The sequence below is a fragment of the Suricata suricatta genome, chromosome 4, assembly GCF_006229205.1.
Source record: "Suricata suricatta isolate VVHF042 chromosome 4, meerkat_22Aug2017_6uvM2_HiC, whole genome shotgun sequence".
Lineage (NCBI taxonomy): Eukaryota > Metazoa > Chordata > Mammalia > Carnivora > Herpestidae > Suricata > Suricata suricatta.
The window spans coordinates 146830801-146854096 of record NC_043703.1 but is presented as its reverse complement, the minus strand read 5'-3'; the positions used below and the strand labels follow the sequence as shown (position 1 = coordinate 146854096).

The 23296-nt window shown below is 38.2% G+C and overlaps 1 protein-coding gene across 7 annotated transcripts in view; it reads right to left on the bottom strand.

Moving 5' to 3' along the window:
• ITSN2 (intersectin 2) overlaps positions 1-23296 on the bottom strand; it is a 138857-nt gene that overhangs the window by 67341 nt on the left and 48220 nt on the right. For all 7 annotated transcript variants that reach the window (XM_029938202.1, XM_029938203.1, XM_029938206.1 and 4 more), the window contains 5 exons: positions 22572-22834; positions 21591-21740; positions 15315-15455; positions 14257-14344; positions 10128-10267 (listed from right to left, as the gene is read on the bottom strand). In XM_029938202.1, coding sequence (XP_029794062.1) covers positions 10128-10267; positions 14257-14344; positions 15315-15455; positions 21591-21740; positions 22572-22834 — 782 coding nt within the window. The remainder of the gene's footprint in view (positions 1-10127; positions 10268-14256; positions 14345-15314; positions 15456-21590; positions 21741-22571; positions 22835-23296) is intronic.

The window sequence follows — 23296 nt, the reverse complement described above, 5'->3', positions numbered from 1 at the left end:
AGCATGACACCCTCAAGGTCCATCCACTTTCCTACAAAGGGCCATATGTCATTCCCTCTCATTGCCATGTAGTACTCCATCGTGAATATATACCACATTTTCTTGATCCATTCGTCAGGTGATGGACATTTAGGCTCCTTCCATGTTTTGGCTATTGTTGACATTGCTGCTATGAACATTGGGGTACATGTGCTCCTATGCATCAGCATTTCTGTATCTCTTGGGTAAATCCCCAGCAATGCTATTGCTGGGTCATAAGGGAGTTCTATCGATAGTTTTTTGAGGAACCTCCACACTGTTTTCCAGAGCGGCTGCACCAGTTTACATTGCCATAGGGTGGATATTTAATTAGTATTTACTGGATGAATGAGAACGCATAAATAATAGTGTATACATACTGATATTTGCCACCCTGATAATATTTGCTTGCCAGAAACTTCCTCTCCCTGACGGCAGTGATCTTAGCAATTCCCATCACTAGACTCACTCTCCTGGATCAAGTCACTGCTTCCAGGAGGCCCTGGCTAAATGTATCAGTTAACTCACAGTAAGAAAATTAATCAAGTAATTATGGACGGAACTATTACAGTCTTAATAAAATGACAGATCTTCTTTTTCAGGTTGAGGAAGTTCTATTCCTAATTTGCTATAAGTTTTTCATGTTTTAGTCACGAATGGATGTTAAATTTTATCAAGGCTTTTTCTGCATCTAATGAGATATATATACCATTTTTCCCCTTCAATCTGTTTATATGGCAAATTACACATTTTTGTACGTCAAAACATTTTTACAAGACTACGGTAAATCCAATTTTTTGGTCACTATGGATTATCCTTTTTTTAAAAATAAATTCTGCATAGTCTTTTTATTTTATTTATTTTTTTCAGAGACAGCTTGAGCAGGGGAGGGTCAGAGAGAGAGGGCAACACAGAATGCGAGCAGGCTCCAGGCTGTGAGCTGTCAGCACAGAGCCTGACGCAGGGCTCAAACCCACAAACCGTGAGATCATGACCTGAGCCAAAGCCAGATGCTCAACTGACTGAGCCACCCAGGTGCCCCTGCATTCATCTTTTTAATATTGTTTAGAACTTTTACCTCTGTGTTAAACTGGCCCATAATTATACTTTCTCATAATGTTCTTATCAGGTTTTGATATGTTTATGATAGCTTCATATAAGTTGGGAATATTACCACATTTTCTGTATTTCAAAAGAGTTGTTTAAGACTAAACTTACTTGCTCCTTCCATAAAACTCTGGGCCTGGATTCTCTTTTAGGGAAGATTTCAAACTATAGATTTAAGATATTTTATGATGATAGAACCAACCAGATACTTCATATTTTGAGTCAGTTTTGGCAAGTTGTAATTTGTTCATCTACGTTTTTATATTCATGTGCAGAAATGTCATAATATCCTCTTCTTTCTAATGTCTGTAGCATATTTAATTGTATTTCGTTTTCACTCCTAACAAATAATTTTCATTATTTCCACTTTTTGTTTTAAAATCAGTCTTGCCAAAGGTTTTATTTTATTAATCTTTAAAAGACTCAAACATTGGTTTTCTTTATTCTCTGCATTAAATGTCTGTCTTTTCTCTCATTAATTTCTTTTTTTTTTTTTTTTGCTTTATTATGCTAGTCTTTTCCTAGTTTCTCAAGTTGAATGCTTAGCTTAGAAATTTTTGTCTTTTTTTCTCCCAATATAACCATTTAAGGTCAAATGCTAACTATGTGGGCTGAAATTCTGCTTACACTTACTGGCTGTATGACCTTGGGCAACTTCTGAGTCTTAATTTACTCCTATGTGAAATGTGGAGAGTAAGAGTACCTACCTACATCACAGGATTAATGTAAGGATTAATAAGTTACTATAAATAAGACACTTAAAGTGGTGTCAATCCAGAGAAAGCCCTTAATAAAACCTAGCTAATATTAAAATATCTTCATTTATTAATTAGAAAATACCTACTGATTCCCAGTAAGCCAGATGAGTAATCTGCTCATTTACACTATCCCCCATCCCTCTCCATTTCCCAATGTTGATATCTACCCCTGGTTAATCTACTTAGTACCCTTATCACCTGAAAATACATAATTTCATTTAACAAACATTTGACATGTTAACATTCTAAATTTGGGGTGCCTGCGTGGCTCAGTCGGTTAAGCATCCGTCTTCGGCTCAGGTCATGACCTAACAGTTGGTGGGTTTGAGCCCTAGCTTCGGATTCTGTGTCTCCCTCTCTCTCTGGCCCTCTCCTGCTCACGCTCTCTCTTTCTCTCTCTCTCTCAAAAATAAATTTAAAAAAGTAAAAAAAAATTTTTTTTTTAACTTTCTAAATTTTTCTCTGCCTTTTTATTTTGAAAACTTTCAAACGTACAGAAAATTGGATTAAGTTGCAGACACTAATGCCTTCACTCCAGAGACTTCATCATTATTCTACATAACTAAAATACCAATGCCAGTACCAAACTAAGGAAATTTAACACAGCCATAAAATATCACTTAATACAGAGTTCGTATTTAAAAAGTCCCCACTAGTGTAAATACTGTCCTCAGTAATAGTTTTCTGATCTGTGATCCAATCAAAGGAGCATTACACTGTCATGATCCTTCAGTCATGTTTCTTTGGTCTCCTTAAATCTGGAAACTTTCTTCCATCTTTTATGAGATTCACATTTCTAGAGTCAATCTGGCCATGTCTAGTTATTTCCTTACACTTAGATAAAATATTTTTGGCAAAAACATCTAGGTCTGCACCATTTTGGTAATGTTACATTTTACCACTTGGTTAGAATTGGTTTACTTAGTTTTGGGCTTAAGTGTACCTCAACAGGGCTCAACAAAGCACTCACAAAAATGTTTAAATCCAGCATCTACTTCAACTGTTTCCATTTCTCAAAGTACTTCTTCTACCATCCTGACAGAAGTAAAAGATGTAACTCACTGAACTTTAACCAATACTGAATACCCCCTAAGTGACAGGAAGTAATCTTATATTCTGATTTTGCTTAAAGAAAGCATATGATGTTCTTTCCAAAGGCCAAGACATAAAAGACATTTAACTGACAAAATACAACTCAACTGAATAATGTCATATAATCAAGACAAGATTTTTATTAGTCATGGTAAAAAAAAAAACAACCATATGGCGCCTGGGTGGCGCAGTCAGTTAAGCGTCCAACTTCGGCTCAGGTCAAGATCTCATGGTTCATGGGTTTGAGTCCTGCGTTGGGCTCTGTTCTGACAGCTCGGAGCCTAGGGCTTGCTTCAGATTCTGCGTCTCCCTCTCTCTCTCTGTCCCTCCCCTGCTCACTCTGTCTCTCTTTCTCTCAAAAATAAACATTAAAAAATTTTTTTGAAAAAGAAAAAGAAAAAAAATCATGGCAGAATGTAAATCAGTTCCTTAAACTTCACATCCCCCAAGCCCTCTGAAGATCCACGTAGCACTTTAAAGTGCTTTTACAGGTAATACCTACACTTGAGCTGGATAGCATTCTTGTAAAATAGGTATCACAATGACTTATTTCTTTACAAAAAAATTTTTAATTTTTAAAAAAAATGTTTATTTTTATTTTTGAGAGAGAGTAAGTAGGGGAGGGGCAGAGAGAGAAGGGGACAGAGGATCCAAAGCAGGCTCCGTTTTGACAGCAGAGAGCACAATGTGGGGCTCAAACTCACAAACCACGAGATCTTGATGTTGGACTTCAACCAACTGAGCCACCCAGGTGGTGACCACTTCTGAGGCTCAGAAGAATAAGTGACTTGCGTAGATTCACATACCAGATTCTATATTTACTTTCACTTAAATCCACTTACAGATAAATTACTAAGATATCTTTATTAGCTAAGAAACATTTCTAAGATTAAATGATTTAAAGGGAATTGAAACAGTATTTCATGCCTATTCTAAAGGGGGTGACTATGATGTGAGAACATAAAAGCAGCATTCTGAACAAGAGGAGGCAACGTCAAGTCTCAGTGATGACCGTTCAGCAGCCCCAGTGTGCCCCTTGTTTCAGAGACTATTAACCAACGAGAGACCACCTGCCTCCACCCGAAGTGCAATCTTAGAAGCACTGTCTAGACTAACTAAGGACTAGTCAGGATGGCCAGAATGACAGAAGTCCCAATGGAAAGGTTTAGAATAGAGGTCTACGATAAGCCACAATCCTGGTGTTGACAGATTCCGCTTTCTTTCTAAGGGATAGTATATCCTCAATCATTATCCCAAGAAAGCAGTGGTGACCTTCCAATGAACTAAAAGTACTAGGAGATTCAGGATAATCCCTACCTTAATAAGAACAACAAAGAGATTTATACAGCACGTAACAGTTCACAAAGCACTTCAGTCTCTTTGCTATCTCATTTAATCATCCTACGACTGCAAAGGCGGCAGAGCCGATACTGTCAGCTGTAAATGAAGAAGGCAAAATTTTGAGGTTAAATGACAGTTAGTTACACAGCCAGCAAGTGGTACGGACAGGACTAGGACTCATTTCTTCAGATTCCGAGGCCAGGGCTTCTTTCACTGCAACTCAGTGCTAAAGACAGGACAGTGTGTGAATTTCCTTAAGGGAATAAGGGCTTGTCAAATGTCTCATCATTGAATCCACTGGCTGTGCTATGTGTCCTAGCGTGACTTGAGCAAGAGAGTAAAAATTACCACTGATCCTGTACATGAACATTACAGGGTCCAGTAGAACACAGTCTCCTCAGAAAAAGAATTCACGATTTTATTCCTGCATTTTACCACAAGTAGGCTGAAGGAGTGATCACTCCAGATGTTCTACTGTCTCAAAGGCCACAGATTAGAACTCACTGCCTGTCTTCCTCTGACACCACGGAGACCAATTCTATCTCACCTGTCAACCCACTTTGCCTTCCTTGTTATCTTTTACCACCTAAATTCTCATCTCTAGAATGCTGTTTTTCTCTTGGTCAGACCCAACCCCCCACCCTTTCTCTCCTCAAACCCTTGCACTGCCCAGGAACTTCCTGTTTGTGGTCAGAAAGTTCCCTGCACATCCACACATCTTCTCTGAATGCAAACTCCCTTAGCTCTTTGCCCTTTTGGCTGATTCCTCAGGACACTCCTTTTCCTGTGTTTTTCTCTCTATCACCACATATTCTTTCATTTACATCAGGGGAGGAAGAACTAAAGTTATTTTCCTTGCTCTTCTGTGTCATTTCCAGACCATTCTCTTCACTCTTACAAAGTAATGCTTTCCTGAGGCTCATACCATCTTGCAACACCTCCTCCTCTTCCTCTTGTCATCTCTTGATCACCTGGTCTGATCCTCATTCATTAATCTCCACTACTCCCAAGGGTTTGACATCCACATGGGCTAGATCAATACCTCAACTCTCCCTTTTACTCCATTAAAATTTTTTTAAAATGTTCTTATTTTTGAGAGAGAGAGAGAGAGAGAAAGAGAGAGACAGACAGACAGACAGACAGACAGACAGCATGAGCAGGAAAGGGTCAGAGAGAAAGGGAGACACAGAATCCGAAGACAGACTCCAGGCTCTGAGCTGTCAGCACAGAGCCGGACTCGGGGCTCAAACCCACGAACCACGAGATCATGACCTGATCAACCGACTGAGCCACCCAGGTGCCCCTCCTTTTTACTCCATTTAATCTGATGATTATACCTTGAATTTTATCATCATTAAAAACACACTACTGATTAAATATCTCATTCTTCAAACAGAAGTTCCTATTCCCTCAAGCTTTTCTTATACCTGGTGCACCCACTTCAACAGTTTTCCAACCTAAGACCTTCATTCTGCTGACCTCATCATTCTCTTTTTCATTAGCAACACCCCTTCCTCTCCTCACACCTCTACATGGCCAGCCCATATTTCAGAGTTCATCTTTACAGTAATTAAGTGTGTCAAGATCTGCAACTCCCTGTCCCCCTGCTTCATTGCCATGTCTGTTGAAACCTCAAACCTGGATGAACCTATGAACCTACTTCATTAGCCCTCTTTGTGCTCATCCCAAGCAGCAGAAGTTTGGTGGGGGGGGGGAAATCATATTAGGTATGCTGCTGTCTTTCTCTTTTAAAATTTTTATTATTTTTTTGATGTTTATTTTTGAGAGAGAGAGAGAGAGAGACAGAGGGTGAGAGGGGAAGGGGCAGAAAGAGAGGGAGACAGAATCTGAAGCAGGCTCCAAGCTGTCGGCACAGATGCAGGGCTTGAACCCACGAACCAAGAGATCATGACTTGAGCCAAAGGCAGATGCTTAACTGACTGAGCCACCCGTGCACTCCTGGTATGTTTTCAATTTATATTCATGACCTCCAACTTCAAACAGGCATTCAACATTGCTCAGCACATCTACTATTTTCCTCTAAGTGTGCACTCCCTGCCCCCACCAAGATGTCTATTTCAGGGCTACTTCTCTCTCCTGCAACTTCCTAATCTTCTGTCCATTCTCATGACCAGCTAATAATCTTGCCTCCTTAAAGCACTAGATCAGAACTCCCTCATCTTTTCATCTCAAAAATCACTAAAACTTGCTGCATGTGTACCCCTCTTCTTCTATCTAGTTGGAATTATTCCATGTCCTCAACTACCTAGGAAGATTCCTTGTCATGGTCCAACTTGCTTCTGATTTTGTCTTGAAGCTGTTAGCTTCCTACTCTCCATCAGCAAATTTAGCTGCATTCACACCTATCTTTTCTCCATATGTTACACTCAAAGTCTTTCTTATCTAATCCTTAAATCCAGGCTCTAGATTATATCTCAGTCTGGTTCCCTAGGACTCTATCAATTATCACCACCTCATATATTCAACCTCAATCTCTCACCTCCTTCCTCCCTTTCTCTCCTCTGTCTCCTTCAAAGTTTTTTTTTTTTAATTTAAAAAATAGCCTTTATTTAGAAGAAAAATACATGGAATCACAAGTGTTGCTAGAATCTGAGACACATGGTTCTCTGCTGTTTTCTGATAAATTTCTACTCCCCCCCCCCATAAACTCACTATACTAACCCTAAATGCTGCACATTTTCTGAGACATTCAAAACCAATCATTCATTCCACAAGTACTTCTTGCCATCCAATACATTCCATGTACATGTTCCGTGCAGGTGCTGGGAATTCAGCAATAAGATATTTGGGTTGAGCCAGGCAACCATCATTAAGACAGGTATGGAGCATTACCTAACCAGCTCTGTTTTCCCCATTTCCATTCCTCTGTCCTAACAGAAGCCATCTCTTGCCCATGTAACCATATACCTTACAGAAAGTTGATACTCCCTCCAAGAGTGGTCCAAGCTATTTCCCCCTCCAAGCTTTATTGAGATATAATTGACAAATTAAAATTGCACGTTTCAGGTATATAATTTGATGTCTCAAGATTAGTACATACTGTGAAATGATTACCATAACCAAGTTAATTAGCATATCTCTCTCACATGGTTAGCATTTTCTCTATTTAGCAAATTTCAAGTATACAACAGGATATTGCTAACTATAGTCACCACGTTGTACAACAGATCCCAGAACTTTTCCATCTTGCATAATTGAAAGTTTGTAACCTTTGTCCTTCAAGTCTTCTTAAATCAAAAAACGGTTTTCCTTTGACCTCAGGCTTTCTTTGCACTCTCCTCCCACAGCTGTTCATACTCAGCCCTTCCTCAACTCCCATTCGTCCCCGATCTGCGCAGGCCAGCTTCTGCTGCCTTAACTACACTGGCGCTGTCGGAAGGTCTGCCACGGTCTCACTGAAAACCCAACGGGTAGTTTTCAGCGCTGTAGTAACCAACTGCTCCGTAATGCTTTGCACTGATGACTACAGTTCTCATCCCCTTTTAGTTTCCTAAATTGCCTCTGATGAAAGTATCAATAAGCAGTGAAAGGCTGGAAGGCAGGAAGCAGAAGGAAGAAAGTAAAAAAAGAGACAAGAATAATCTGCTGGCCTGTGGAGAATCAAATGCTAACTGAAATAATCAGACTTAAAGTATGTGAGTACAGTCCATAAATCATCATCAAACCTCATTTTATATATGAAGAAACTTAGGTTGAAATCTCTGTGCAACCTATAGCAAAAGTTCTAAGGCCAGATATTCTGGCCATTCATACTATAACCATAAAGAAGAGGCTGATACTCTCTTTCCAACTTGCCCTACCTTTGCTTAAATAACAAACGAGTTCTACTTACATGTTGCTGTCTTCACTGTGTGTGAAGACACATACATATACATGCGCCTGCCCTACTGCCATCTATGGTAGAGGGAGCAGAATGAAATCAAAATCTAGGGTCAGCAAGCAGTAAACACAAAGCACCTTTCTTTAAATTATATTAAAACAGGAATTCATTGAGTATTTGAAATACTCTATATGCTACAAATGACAAAGTGAACTATTTAATTGTGTAAATGACTTAAACATTTTATCTGAAGTGCAAGCATGTCTAAACATGAGGCCTTACCTAGATATAACTAAGGCCACCCCTGCACTATTGGTTCTTTCAGACTTGACTTTTTAGCAGCATTAGGAAGCAGCCTGGTATATACAGGACATGGCCTTGTTCCAAATTTCAGAAAGTAGAACTTTTAAATAATGATTTTCAGTGACGTGGGTAAATGACTTAAACTCCCATTTCCTTAGCTTTCTTTTTTATTGAATCAGCAATCATCCCAGCAGTTACCCCAATGCACGGGGATGTTTTTAAGGGAACTTTAAGTGATTTTTAAGTGTCTTGGGTCCTCATGAGACAGGTTACTCTTGGTAACCCTATGAATTTCTGGCATTAGACTCAAACAGGCAGTTAGACAGCAGAAGGCTATTCAAGCAAGCAGAAAGAAAAAAGGTCTACATTGTGTATGTTATTTCAAACAAAGATACTCAGATAAATGCAAAGAATAGTCCAGTTTTTAAGAAAAGAAAACAGTAAAGTAACTCAAAGAAAAGGAGCTAGATATTGGAAAATAACCTTAAGTAAGAGGAAGAGGTTGTTGAGACAGCTTAGCAGAGACAAAAGGCACTGCAGAACAGAGTCATCCATATTCCCACACTGTAAGACAAGGCAGATAAAAAGCCAATTAAACTATGTACGGATTTAAAAAAAATAATGTAGGGAAGATAACTTGGCTGGCTTGTCTGTCCATCAATGACAAATTACTTGGTTTTCTTTAAATTTTTTTCTGTAAAATATATGCTTGTGTAAAAGGTATTATTAACATTATTCACCTAAAATTTCCCCACCTTAATTGAAGCCAGCATGGTCTCTTTTTTTATTTTTTAATATTCACTCTATAGTTGGTGTAATATTATTCTACATAAGCCATCAAAAGTCACACACAAAGAGGTGGATAGCTGCCTGAAAAACTATGTAATAGCTGAGGCTCTGAAAACTTTGTTATATAATACTTTAGCTCTGAAAAATTTATGTTCGGTTAGCAAAGAAATAGCTGAGATATTCCCAAATTGGCATGCTGGGCCATCAGCCTGGTTTTTACCTTTTAATACATCTTTCAGAGGCATGGCTTCAGGATTCCACTAAGGCTACAAAGAATGGTAAGTAAGCAAACAGTGGATCTCGGGGCATCTGCTCTGCAACAGCAGCAGGTAAGGGATCATGAGCTTACTTTCCATGCAAAGCTCAGAGTGCCAGATTGTGCTCTGGATTTCACTGATTACTGCATTACTTTGCAACGGTTAATTAAACCATAACAAATAAACAAAAAAAGAATTTTAGTGTGTTATTAAAAGCCTCTATCATCAGAATTATTTTAAGTAGCTTTCCCTATCTACCATCTTAGAATTTGCCTAAGATCATGTTGGCTGAGCTCAGTTTTCTAATACTGACAAAGGCAAGTATTCTTAAAAATGTATAGATGGCAATAAAAATAGTCAAGAACTGAAAACTATGATAAAGGATAGGTTTCATTACATAACACAGTATTTATTTTTTTTCTTTTTTTTTCATAACACAGGATAGTATCGACAGAGAACATTAAAAGCAATCTTGCAATTCTGGTATAGCTCAAATTATACGATAAGTTATGAAAATACACTATATATAACAATGATAGCTTTAGTTACTTGTTTCACTAAATCAAAACAAGGAAGGTAAGAGGCGACTAACTACAAATGAATATAACAGAAAATAAATACCTTTAATTGATTGTTAAATGAATCCATTTCAGATAGCTTAGATGCAGTTTCTTTTTCAAGAGCATCTAATTGTTCTTTAAGTCTTTGGCATAATTCTTCCTTTTCCAATGATTTTTTATGAAGCAAACCAATTCCTAAATCTGAAACATAAACATCAGATAGTTTTCATTTGGTAGAAATTCTTATGTCACTACTGGTAATTGACTCTTACTGTCACAATGTATCTAAGTCATTAGATACATGGCAGTGATGTAAGCCAATTACATCTCGGTAACACTGGATAAAAAGACACAAATTTAAAATTGCTCCACGGTAGTCTACATTATGGCTATTTCATAATTTATATAACTACTCCCTTTCAGACTGGCATTAGGTTGTTTCTTATTTTCTACTATTTACATGAAAATGCTGCAATAACTATCCTTGTGCATGCATTTTAAAGCACTTGGGAAAGTATTTTATATGGTTAGGAGATGAAAGAATTGCCATGTAAAAGGATTTGAATACTTTAAATTTTGACAGAAACTGCCAAACTATCCTTCCAAAAAGGTGCACCAATATAAAATGATACCAAATTACCTGTTTTTGCATACCATTATCAATACTGGATATTCCCAATCTTTTTTCCTTTTCTCTAACTGGCCAAAAATGAAACCTCACTGTTACTTTAATTTGTATTTTCTTGGTAACAACTAGAATCAAAGCAACACCCACTTACAGGCTCCTGAATTGCCTTCCCTCATCTACTGCCTGTTGTCTTCCTATTGGGCTGTCTTAATGTCTGATTTGCAGAAGCTCCAAATTCTTGTTGTACTGTATATGTATTTCAATGTTTTATTGCTTATGGGGTCTTTCATCATGAAAAAGTTCACTTTTCTTAATGTTTATTATTTTTGAGAGTTGGGGGGAGAGAGAGAACGAGTGAAGGAGGGGAAGAGAGAGTGAGAGACAGAATCTGAAGCAGGTTCCAGGATCTGAGCTGTCAGCACAGAGCCCGATGCAGGAATCAAACCCACAAACTCTGAGATCACGACCTGAGCTGAAATCCGACACTTAACCGACAGCCACCCAGGCACCCCAAAAGTTCGCTTTTATAATCATCAAATCTGTATTTTCCTTCATAGCTCTAGGTATTACTTGAAGAAACCTTCTTGACACCAAGATTATAAAAATGTTTTGTTTTTATAACATTTTTTTAAGAGTCATTTTTTATGTTCACTCTCTTATTTTGCCTAGAATTTATTTCTGTACATACAGTGAGTTAAGAGCTTCCCCCACCCCTCTCTTTCGGACAGGCAACTGCCCCCAGAGCACTAACTGAAGTGATATGGTGATTACTGAAAGCCCATCCTTTCCCCACTGGTGTTAAATGTCAACTTTATCATCTCCTAAATAGTCATATATATACAGACCGGTTTCTAGACCCTCTATTCAGTTCCGTATTCTATGTTTCTTTCTGATCAATAATACACTACTTTAGGGACTAGAGCTTTCCTAACTTATGTTTTGATACCTGGTATAGCTAGTGTCTTCCCCCCACCAATGTTATTTTTTTTCCAAGTCTTGCCTCATCCTGCATATTTCCTCTTCTGGGTGAATTTGTGAATTATCTTGCCAGCTTTCAATTCAAGAAACCTGAATAGAATCGAATGTATGGACAAAGTAGTAGAAAATTGACATCTTTACAATACTGAGCTAGATCATTCAGGAATATAACATGCACTTACTATCCAGGACTCTTTTATATTGGTAAAATTTTACAGCTGTACATTTCTTTATTCATACTAATGAGAATGCTAATGTAAATGAGACTTGTTCATGATATTTTCTAATTAAACACTTATGATATATAGTGAAGTTACTGATTCTTATAGGCCTGCTTTTTATCCAGACACCTTGCTAAGTTCTCTTATCATTCTCTAGTGGTTTTCCAATATTTCCACAAATATTTTATCATTAAATTACACATCTGCTATGTGCAAGGCACTGCACTATGTGCAATAGCAGGTAAAAAAGAATGATAAGTAAGGCATGAGTCCTATCCACAAGTAGTTCAGAATCAAGTTGGGAGACAAGCAAAGTGGAAAAAATAAATTAATATATATTCCTAGTACTCTTCAAAATGAGCACTAATAGTAATGGATGTTTTAATACTGAATTTGACTATATCAAATCTATGAGCATTTTGTTAGGCAACTGAAAATTAAGACAATGTGGTGGCATGGTGGGCTTTAGACTGAGACAGACAAGAACTTGAGAACCATTATTGCACCATCTTGGGCTATTTCATCATTTGGAGCCTCAGTTTTGCTAAGCAGCACAATGGGAATAACAATAACTATTTCACAGGGCTACTGCAAAGATTAAAGGGAATAACACATGAAAATGGCCTAGCAGGGAGCTCAGCATTTAGTTGGTAATCTTAAATGGCAACAGAGATGGAGAGGAATCTAAGGGATATGAAGGACTTTGCAAATTCCAAACAAAAGCTTCCTACTTTGGACTAGATAACTATATTAACAGCTGACCTGGATCACATTCTATAGAGAAAGAGCAGCTCTATCAGGCCCCCAGTAAGACACATTCCACATTCCATTCACCATCCAAATACTGAAACAACGAGAGGTGATGTCATCCTTTCTGTGACTGCACAGATCAGGAGGGCTCGCTCATCCTGCCTCTGGAATGCCTGTGGAGCGGTGAGGTGGGGACTGATATACTCTGAACAGCCAGGAAAATAATTGCATGCAAGCAGGACGGTCTGAGAAGAGACGTGGACAAGCCATTTCAGTGCAAGGTGGGGGACAGAGTAGGAAGAGTTCACAGAAGTAAAATTCTCTATTCCTGGTGTTTCTTCCATGTAAAGAGCCCTTCACTAAGACAACATTCTCAGCTTCTTTCCATCCCTTCAGTCATGGCTGAGTTCAAGATAAGGACTTGGCCATACAGAGCCTAGACCCTTACAGTCCTTTGTGGGTTTTTTTTTTAATGTTTATTTATTTTTGAGAGGGGAAGGGACAGACAGAGGGGGACAGAGGGTCTGAAGCAGGATCTGTGGCTCTAATTCACCAACTGTGAGATCATGACCTGAATCAAAACCAAGAGTCAAATGCTTAACCGACTGAGCCACCCAGGTGCCCCCACCCTTTTGTTCTTCAGACTGGACTGTTCACAGGAAGCCTGTTCAACTTGGCCACACACCTGGTTTTACAGGTGTGGCCGTCCCACTCACAAATAAGTCACGCTGCCCAATACCAGCTTTACCAAAAATGGGGTGATATTCTGCTCTCTCATGTCTTGCTCCTTTGCCTTATTTCTCTATTTGTCCAGCACTTGGCCAAAGATGAGAGATGCTATTTTTTGGACGTCCTTAAGAGTCGAAAGTAGAACAAAGAGCCCTGGATGAAAGGCTGACAGACACTCAAAGGGAGACACTTAGACTACTACTTCACTGAGTTCTAACACTGTACTTGCAGATTTACTTTTCTTTAAATAAACCTTTCTTCTACTATGTTCTTATTGGCATGCTATCTGACACAGAAGTCTTTTTTTCAATATTCTGGTTGGGACTTGGATCAAGAGAAATGTTACTTTCCCACAAATTATCTTGGAATATTTTGTTCCAAAGATGTCGGAGGGCCACATTGGTAAAATTCTTCCAGGGGATAAGAGGTCTGGGAGGGGTATACCACTCTGTTAAGGCCCATCACTGCTGGACACCTTCACTCAGAATCTCACAGCTTTGATCCCATGGCAAAATCTCCTGAACAGTTCTTTCTACAATGAGGGGTAGGATTTTGAACATACAGCCTTGTGTTAGAGCCAAACCCAGATCTTATTTAACTGTAGTCTAACATTTTGTTTGATATTTATTTGAAACACATAAGTAAAATGTTATCAAGATAGGAAGACACACCAAAATGATTACTTATTTCACTTTTATTTACTTTTTGTTGGTAAAAATGCTCTAACACCTGTGATATGTTTTTCACATTATTTTGAAAATTTTAACTATATACAAAAATGTTATTTATAACAGAATAATGCTATTTTAGCAAGTAACAGAGTATGACTGGCACTGTCATGCAGAAAAGAACGGAAGAGGCAAAAACAAACCTTAGAGACTTACCAGGTGTGTTACCAAGCTGCATGTTCTTAATTCTTTCATTTAATAATTGTTTCTCTGGTACCAAATAGATAAGTTTATTTTGATAATCCTTATAAAAAGAAAAAGTAGTGCCTTATTAAAACTCTGTCATGTTGTCTGAAAATATTTTGGAAACTTAAAACTTAGTATAAGAATAATACATAGCTGTAAAAGAGTGCTTATAATTTATGCATAAACTAGAATGGAATTATGTGTGATTAAAATACAAGTATTTAAACATAAATCCCCATTTATGAATGATTGGTTGGAAAAAAAAGGTGGTGAGGAATGGGGTGTGTCTGAAAGTCTTACAATTTTCAGCATATTGACAGGTGACAGCAGGTACAAGCTAAGAGGTGCCTTTGGTATCTGCACTAAATGGTATTTGTAAGCAGGTCATGCCACTCCAGAATGAGTATCAAAGAGAAACTAAAAACTCAGGAATAACTAGGGAAGCAGGTTTAAATCAGACAGGAAATGATATGTGGCATGTCTGTACCTGCTGTGACACTGTAAGAAGACTTTGTTAACTAACTGCTAGGCCATACAGAAATAGTAATTTTGGTAAGACGACTCTAAAGATACAGAATGCTTCCAGAGTCCCCATAATAACTGAACTAGACCCTACTGCACAAGTAAACAAGAGATTACTAGGTTCCTGAGGGACACACATATTTAACACTCTCACCACAACTCTGCAAAGAAAAATGTTAAGTCAAATTTCCTAAAAGAGCAATAACAAACTTAGTTTAATGTGGTAGGTATATTTATACACTTATTAAAGACGGAAAACTCAAAGTGATAAATGTCCATTTATGTACAAATATTAAGTAGAATTTAACCAGATGTCTAACAGAGTTTTCAGGGCATGTGAGCTTCCTGATATAATCTACAAGATAGTGTATATTTATATCGTCCTGGGAATAAAGTCTATCAGAGACTCAGAAGGGTTCATCATCCCAAAAGCATAAACTATTCTATTAGGAAGAATTATTAATGACTGCTCAGATTTGTGGACAATTCAGCAGCAAAGGACTAACCTGAAGTTCTTGTTGGAGTTGCTTGATTTCCATAATTTCTAGGTCACACTGTTTATCTAAAACTTCCAGCTCAGTCTTTTGAGTTTGTTTTCGGAGTCGGACATCTTGAAGTCTGCCGGAGATCTGCTGATGTTTGCCATTCTACAGGAAGAGCATATAAATACACAGTAACATAAAACGGGAATGCTCCTGTCAGGAGGATCATGTTCTTATTTAAACTTCTAAATGTCATTTATCATTTATACTCAGTCTAGATAAATATCTAAAACTAAACAGAGAATGCCTGGTTGGCTCAGTCAGTAAAGCATGCAACTCTTTTCTATATTTATTTTTATTTATTTTCTAATTTATTTTTTTAATTTACATCCAAGTTAGCCTACAGTGAAACGATGGTTTCAGGAATAGATTCCTTCATGTCCCTTACCCATTTAGACCCATCTCCCTTCCAGCAACCCTCTGCTTGTTCTCCATATTTAAGAGTCTCTTATGTTTTGTCCCCCTGTTTTATTCATTCATTCATTCATTCATTTAAATGTTTATTTTATTTTTGAGAGATAGAGATAGAGTCAGAGTATGAACAGGGAAGGGGCAAATAGGGAGGGAGACACAGAATCTGAAGCAGGCTCTAGGCTCTAAGCTGTCAACACAGAGCTCCACATGGGGCCCAAACCCACAAACCACGAAATCATGACCTGACCCGAAGTTGGATGCTCCGCTGACTGAGCCACTCAGGCGCCCCTCCCCGTTTTCATATTATTATTGCTTTCCTTCCCTTATGTTCATCTGTTGTGCCTTAACGTCCTCACATGAGTGAAGTCATGTTGTCTTTCTCTGATTAATTTTGCTTAGCATAATACCCTCTAATTCCAACCATGTGATTGCAAATGGCAAGATTTCATTCTTTTTCTTGCTGAGTATTACTCCATTGAATATATATACCACATCTTCTTTATCCATTCATCCACTGATGGACATTTGGACTCTTTCCATACTTTAGCTATTGTTGACAGTGCTGCTATAAACATTGGGGTGCGTGTGCCTCTTCGAAACAGGATACCTGTATCCCTTGCATAAATACCTAGTAGCGCAATTGCTGGGTCGTCAGGTAGATCTATCTTTAATTTTTTGAAGACCATCCATACTGTTTTCCAGAGTGGTTGAACCAGTTTGCTCTCCCACCAGCAGTGCAAGAGTTCCTTTTCCACATCCTCGCCAACATCTGTTGTTGCCTTAGTTGTTAATGTTAGCCATTCTGACAAGTGTGAGGTGGTATCTCAGTGTGATTTTGATTTGTATTTCCCTGATGATGAGTGATGTTGAGCATTTTTTCATCTGTCAGTTGCCATCTGGCTGTCTTCTTTGAAGAAGTGTCTATTCATGTCTTCTGCTCATTTCTTCACTGGATTGTTTGTTTTTCTGGGTGTTGAATTTGATAAATTCTTTATAGATTTTAGATACTAACCCTTTATTTGATATGTCATTTGCAAATATCTTCTCCTTTCTGTTGGTTGCCTTTTAGTTTTGCTGATTATTTCCTTCACAGTGCAGAAGCTTTTTATCTTGATGAGATCCCAATAGTTCATTTTTGCTTTTGTTTCCCTTGCCTCTGGATCCGTGCTGAGTAAGAAGTTGTTGTGGTCAAGGTCAAAGAGATTTTTGCCTGCTTTCTCCATGAGAATTTTGATGGCTTCTTATCTTATGTTTAGGTCTTTCATCCATTTTTTTTAATTTAATTTTTTTTAAATATTTTTTTTAAATTTTTAAAAATGTTTTATTTATTTTTGATACAGACAGAGACAGAGCATGAGAGGGGGAGGGGCAGAGAGAGAGGGAGACACAGAACGGGAAGTAGGCTCCAGGCTCTGAGCTAGCTGTCAGCACAGAGCCTGACGCAGGGCTCGAACCCACGAATGTAAGGTCTGATCTGAACCCAAGTCGGAGACTTAACTGACTGAGCCACCCAGGTGCCCCAGGTCTTTCATTCATTTTGAGTTTCTTTTTGTGTATGGTGTAAGAAAGTGATCCAGGTTCATTTTCCTCCATGTCGCTGTCCAGTTTTCCCAGCACCACTTGCTGAGGACACTGTCTTTATTCCATTGGATGTTCTTTTCTGCTATCAAAGATTAGTTGGCCATTCATTTGTGGGTCCATTTCTGGGTTCTCTATTCTGTTCCACTCTTCTGAGTGTCTGTTTTTGTGCCAGTACCGTACTGTCTTGATGATTATAGCTTTGTAACACAGCTTGAAGTCCGGAATTGTGATGCCTCCAGCTTTAGTTTTCAAGATTGCTTTGGATATTCGGGGTCTTTTCTGATTCCATACAAATTTTAGGATTGTTCGTTCTAGCTCTGTGAAGAATGCTGGTGTTATTTTGATAGGTAATGCATTGAATATGTAGATTGCTTTGGGTAGTATTGACATTTTAACAATATTTGCTCTTCCTACCCAGGAGCATGGAATATTTTTCCATATTTTTGTCTTTTCAATTTCTTTCATAAGCTTCTATAGTTTTCAGTGTATAGATTTTTCACCTCTTTGGTAGATTTATTCCTTCATATTTTATGGTTTTTTCTACAGTTGTAAATGGGATTGATTCCTTGATTTCTCTTTCTGTTGCTTCATTGTTGGTGTACAGGAGCATGCAACTCTTGCCCTCAGGGTCGTGAGTTTGAGGCTGATGTTGGGTTTGGTAGGTGGAGCCTACCAAAGGGGGGAAAAAAAAAGAAAACCCTACAAAAAACAAAGTAGAATGTGTTCTAGACTTGTATCTCTTAATTCCAGAGTTATTAGCAGAAAATGTACCATTCTCAGAGCATAAGAAGGACCCATATGTTAAGATGCACAAATATACCACACTAAATTTTTTCTAAATTCAGAATTTAGGCATTAGTCTCTATTAAGTTATAATATTTAATAGTCTCTACTAAACTAGAAACAATTTCAAAGAATAATGAGAAATAAACATCTACATGTGACTTTTCTCATTACCTTTCTGAGCTTCTATTTCTACTCTCCACACTGCCATCTAATTTCCTCTAATTAAACAGGGTCCAGCAGGGCCTTTTTGGCCACAATTTTCTTCTCCCATACCAAATATTCTATCTTTCTTCTCCCAAGAAATAGGGAAAAAAAGCCAACAACAGCAGAGATTATCAATGAAGGCTACGGAGAAGGGTGAGGTGTTATAGGCGGAACTGTATCCCCCTCAAAATGTGTATGTTGCAGTCCTAATCCCCAGGACCTCAGAATGTGACTGTTTTTGGTGACAAGGTCTTTAAAAAAACCATAAGGTTAAATGAGGTCATATACAGATAGGCCTGAATACAATCTAACTTACAGGCTAGAAAATTTGGACACAAAACAGACACCAAGAGGTGCGCAGGCAGAGGAAAGGCCATGTGAGTACATAGCAAGAGGACAGCCAGCTTCAAGCCAAGGAGAAAGGTCTCAGAAGTAACCAACCTACTGACACTTTGATCTTGGACTTCAGTCTCCAACTGTGAGAAAATTAATTTCTGCTGTTTAAGCCACCTAATCTGTGGCATTTTGTTATGCTGGCCCTAGCAAACTAATACAGTAGGGTAAGGAGGAGAAAGGAGACTTAAAAATCACTGATAAAGTTTTTACTGAAAAGTATGTTTTATATTTGAGAAATACATACTAAAGGGAATAAGCTATGTCTACCCTAGAGTTCGTGTTATATATAATTGTGTTATATCTGCAGCATGTATGAGTATAGGCTCTGGACCTTCCAGACCTTGCACATTAATCTATGCTACTTCCTGGTATGTAATCCAAGTTCTTGGAGGAAAAACCACCAATCTTAAGACTTCCTCCCATTACATATTGAAAATTTTTCTTTTAATGTTTATTTATTTTTGACATAGAGAAACACAGAGTAGGAGTGGGGGAAGGGCAGAAAGGAAGGAAGACACAGAATCTGAAGCAGGCTCCAGGCTCCAAGCTGTTCAGCACAGAGCCCGATGCAGGGCTGAACCCGTCCGTGAGCCATGAGATCATGACCGAAGCTGAAGTTGGATGCTTAACGACTGAGCCACCCAGGTGCTCCTCCCTCCCATTATATTTTTAAAGAAAAATATATACTCAGAATAATGGTTGAGACAGATACCCAAGTAGCTATATGAAGAAGTTAATGTTTTTAGGACCATTTTGTAGTACTAAGGCACGATTAATAACTGTATTATGCTTTCTTATCCACTTGGAGTAACTTTATGATTACAAATATTATAATTAAAAAAAATTTTAATTTCAATGCATCATCATCCAATTAAACAAGATCTATACTTGGCTCTACAACAAGGCTACACATGCATTTTTGCAAAATCCTATTATACTGTCAGGTCAGGATCCTGGATTCTAGGGTCACAGTAGAATAGTATACTTTCCCTACATCCTTTATACCTTCCTACCTTTCATTTGCAACAACGCCTTTTAACAACTTGACCCTCTGATATCTGATGTGTAAAAACTGGTAAGCATGTGGTAAGAACCACAGTCTTATAGAACTGGAAGGAATTCTAATAGATCATTTAGATCAGGAACTTCAAATCATTTTGTCTTTTTAGCACTAGGATCCTTTTATCCAAGCAAATTTCAGATATAGGTCCAACACAAGCAAAGCAGGTTAAGTGTGGAGCTTCTCTGCATGAACTGTGGCAAGCACTGGGGAGTGCCTTGGCCTCCCCTTCCCACTGCTGGTCACCCCACTGGAGACCATCTTCCAGACACAATCTGAGAAATGAAAATTACTGAACTAGTGCAACCTTTTATTTTATAGATGGGCAAAGTGAAGCACAGAGAAGTGAAAGGTCTTGCCCAGGAATACGTGGTTTGTTGGCTTCTGAACTGACCACAACGTAACTTCCAGCATTCTGGGTCACCATCCTGTTTCAGTACACTATACTGTCCAGACTGCTAAGCACACATAAAAACATGATGATAGAATCACATGAAAACCTAATGTATTCATGAGGTAGATTTAAAAAACAATGACATATGTTCACACTCATAGGTCTAACAGGAAATTTTCAGAATGATCTAGCTTCAAGAAAAGCAAGCAGTTAGGGGCGCCTGGGTGGCTCAGTTGGTTGAGCCTCTGACGTCGGCTCGGGTCATGATCTCATGTTCGTGGGTTCGAGCCCCACGTCGGGCTCTGTGCTGACAGCTCAGAGCCTGGAGCCTGCTTCCAATTCTGTGTCTCCCTCTCTCTCTGACCCTCCTTGCTCATGATCTATCTCTCTGTCTCAAAAATAAATAAAACATAAAAAATTTAAAAAAAAAAGCAAGCAGTTAGTAGTGCTTAAGAAAAATTGATTCAGTATCTAATGGATAGTTGATACCTGTCACAACACGGCATTTTATATACTGTTAAGTGAAACTGCAATACAATCTAAGTTTATTTTGGGAGTGTTTGCTGTATCATTGGATTTAATGAAATGTTTAGAGGTGCAGTAGGCATGACCTTGAGTATATATTGAAAGAAAATGCAAAATGCTTATTGATTTATGATGTGGTTTCATCTTAGCTTGGGCAAACCATGCAGTATTTAATACATAGTAGCAGAATATTTACTATTGAAGCTTGAAAAGATGTGAGTTCTTTGTGTGCAATCTTTCATTTATGCATGTGAGAGGGTTGTCTTTTTTTTAATGTTTTTACATGGTAGTACTTGTTTTGCTTGTTGGTGGTGTTTGTTTATTTAATACATTCCGTCAGGGACAGAAATTACATGCTGGGTTTTTTTTTTGTTTTGTTTTTTTGGTTTTTTCCCCTAGGAAGTGTGTCTTGGGTTTTTCCCTTATTATTTTCGTTACTTTTTTTCTCCTCTTCTTTTTTTGGTGGTGGGGGTGGTTATGTTTAAATGAAGTTGCTTTTACAACACCGAAGACTTAATCATCCATTTCCTATATAAAAGGTAGCTACTTTTTTGCACGGACCTCAAGTATATTGTAGTATAGAGGTGGAATTTAAGGAAAGGTATTAAGCAGGCTGTGTTGTAGCTTATGGGCAAGTAATATATTGTATCATTTACTTGAATGTATCATAGATAAGCTGCTATATAACGATCACCACTTCGGATAGCTGTGAAATTAGGTGATTAACTAGTTGTTACATAACCTTCTAATTTCTGTATAAGTCTAATTACATGAAATAGAAGTTGGGGTTTTGATTTAAAAAAAAACAAAAAACAATGACATTTTTCAACACGTAACTCTAGCACCAATCAGGGAAATTTCACTTAAACTTCAGCCATACCAGCGCTTCCAACTCTAGATGAAGACTCTTCTTTTTAGAGTTCAACCTGACAATTTCTTCCTGTTCTCTATTCCTTTGATTGAGAAGCTCTTGGCGACGAATCCTCTCCCATTCTAAACGACGTTGTCTTTCAAGTTCCTGTTTTGCTGCCTGAAAATAATGAATTAGGTTTGATTTTTAAATTAACAATTTTGCATCATTCAAAAACTGATGAAATGACAAAGATAAAGGTGAGGCAGCGTTTAGAACTCGGTGGACTTTAGGGCCCAGGGTAACTGGGCAAACCCAATTGTATCAGCGCACCTAACCTACAGACTTCCACAAAAGTGACCTCTCACCCATCAGACTTCCTGATTGTTTCCTGGGACCATCCCTTTTTTTGTAGTTACTTTTCACTTAAACAAAAGGACAATTTCATAAACATAAATGCTAATACTGCACCTGTAATCTGGTATCAGGGAGGAAAAACCCTTCAGTATCGCCATGATTTACTGCGCTCCCTCCTCAGCCCTGTACAACAAAGCCAGTCCTCCTAAGGAGGTCATATGCCACCATTTATCCCAAGGACCCGCGCAAGCCCACCCTCGTGCTCCTCCAGACCTTCAACTCAGCCTTCTGCAGCTCCAGGTCTGTGGCGTCTCATTCTGGATCCTAAGCTTACTTTTGTTCAATGACCTGCCTGGAAGGACTCCTTCCTCTGGGTCACTAACCTCAGTTCCTCACTCAACTCAGCTTTGCACTCAATCCTTCTTTGAATTGCAAATCCTCCTTGACCTGCAGAAACACCACCTTTTCTACAAGTTACTGGCCCTCTTCCACTCCACAAGGGAAGGCAAGTTCAGAATTAAAGAGAATAGGTAAGAATGAATGATGCAGAGAAACAGGCACAACATAAATAGCCATTTTTAAAAAATCAAATAAGTTGTATCCACATATTAAATATAATCATTTTCTTAGGAAATAAAGTAACTTAAAAATAACCTCTCGTCTTTCTATCTCTTTTCTCCTTTCTTCTTCCCGCTGTCTCTCCAATTCCCTCTGCTTCTCCAAGCGCTTTTCTAATTCAAGTTGTTTCTTCCATTCTTGCTCTTGTAATTCTCTCTGTTTTCGCTCCCACTCTTCCTTTTCTTTCTGGGCTTTTCGTTCTGCCTCCCTCTGCTGCTGCTCCATTAGGGCTTGACGCCGCTTCTCCAGCTCCACGTTCCCCCGCTCATAGTTGGCCTTCCGCTTGTCCTCGAAAGTAACTAAATAAGGTATACAGTAAGCACTCTCACATGAAGAGCCCAAGAACGTGGCCTCCAATTTCAACACACTCATGCCTCATGATCATCTGAGTGCTATTATTCTGTGGATCCTCATCCTAAGGATAATTCTAACTCAAATATAAATAGTAAAATACTTACTTTCGTCTAAGAGTATTCACTTTTGGAAAACAAATTTCTAAGTCTGAATTCATATGAGAGAGAAAAAATAATTTTACTATTCTTGCCAATAAAACCATTTTCCAACTTTTTTCTTAGCATTTTATTCAAGGACAAAGCTGGATGGCTATATATTTATTTGATATATTTCACTAACTTTTTAATACTTTAAAATATCTACATATGTACTTTTTCAACCAATATTTAAACTGTTCATTATAGATGAAAGTTTTACCACATCATCTGCTACAGTATTTTTTCTAAAGTGAGAGAAACATTTTCACT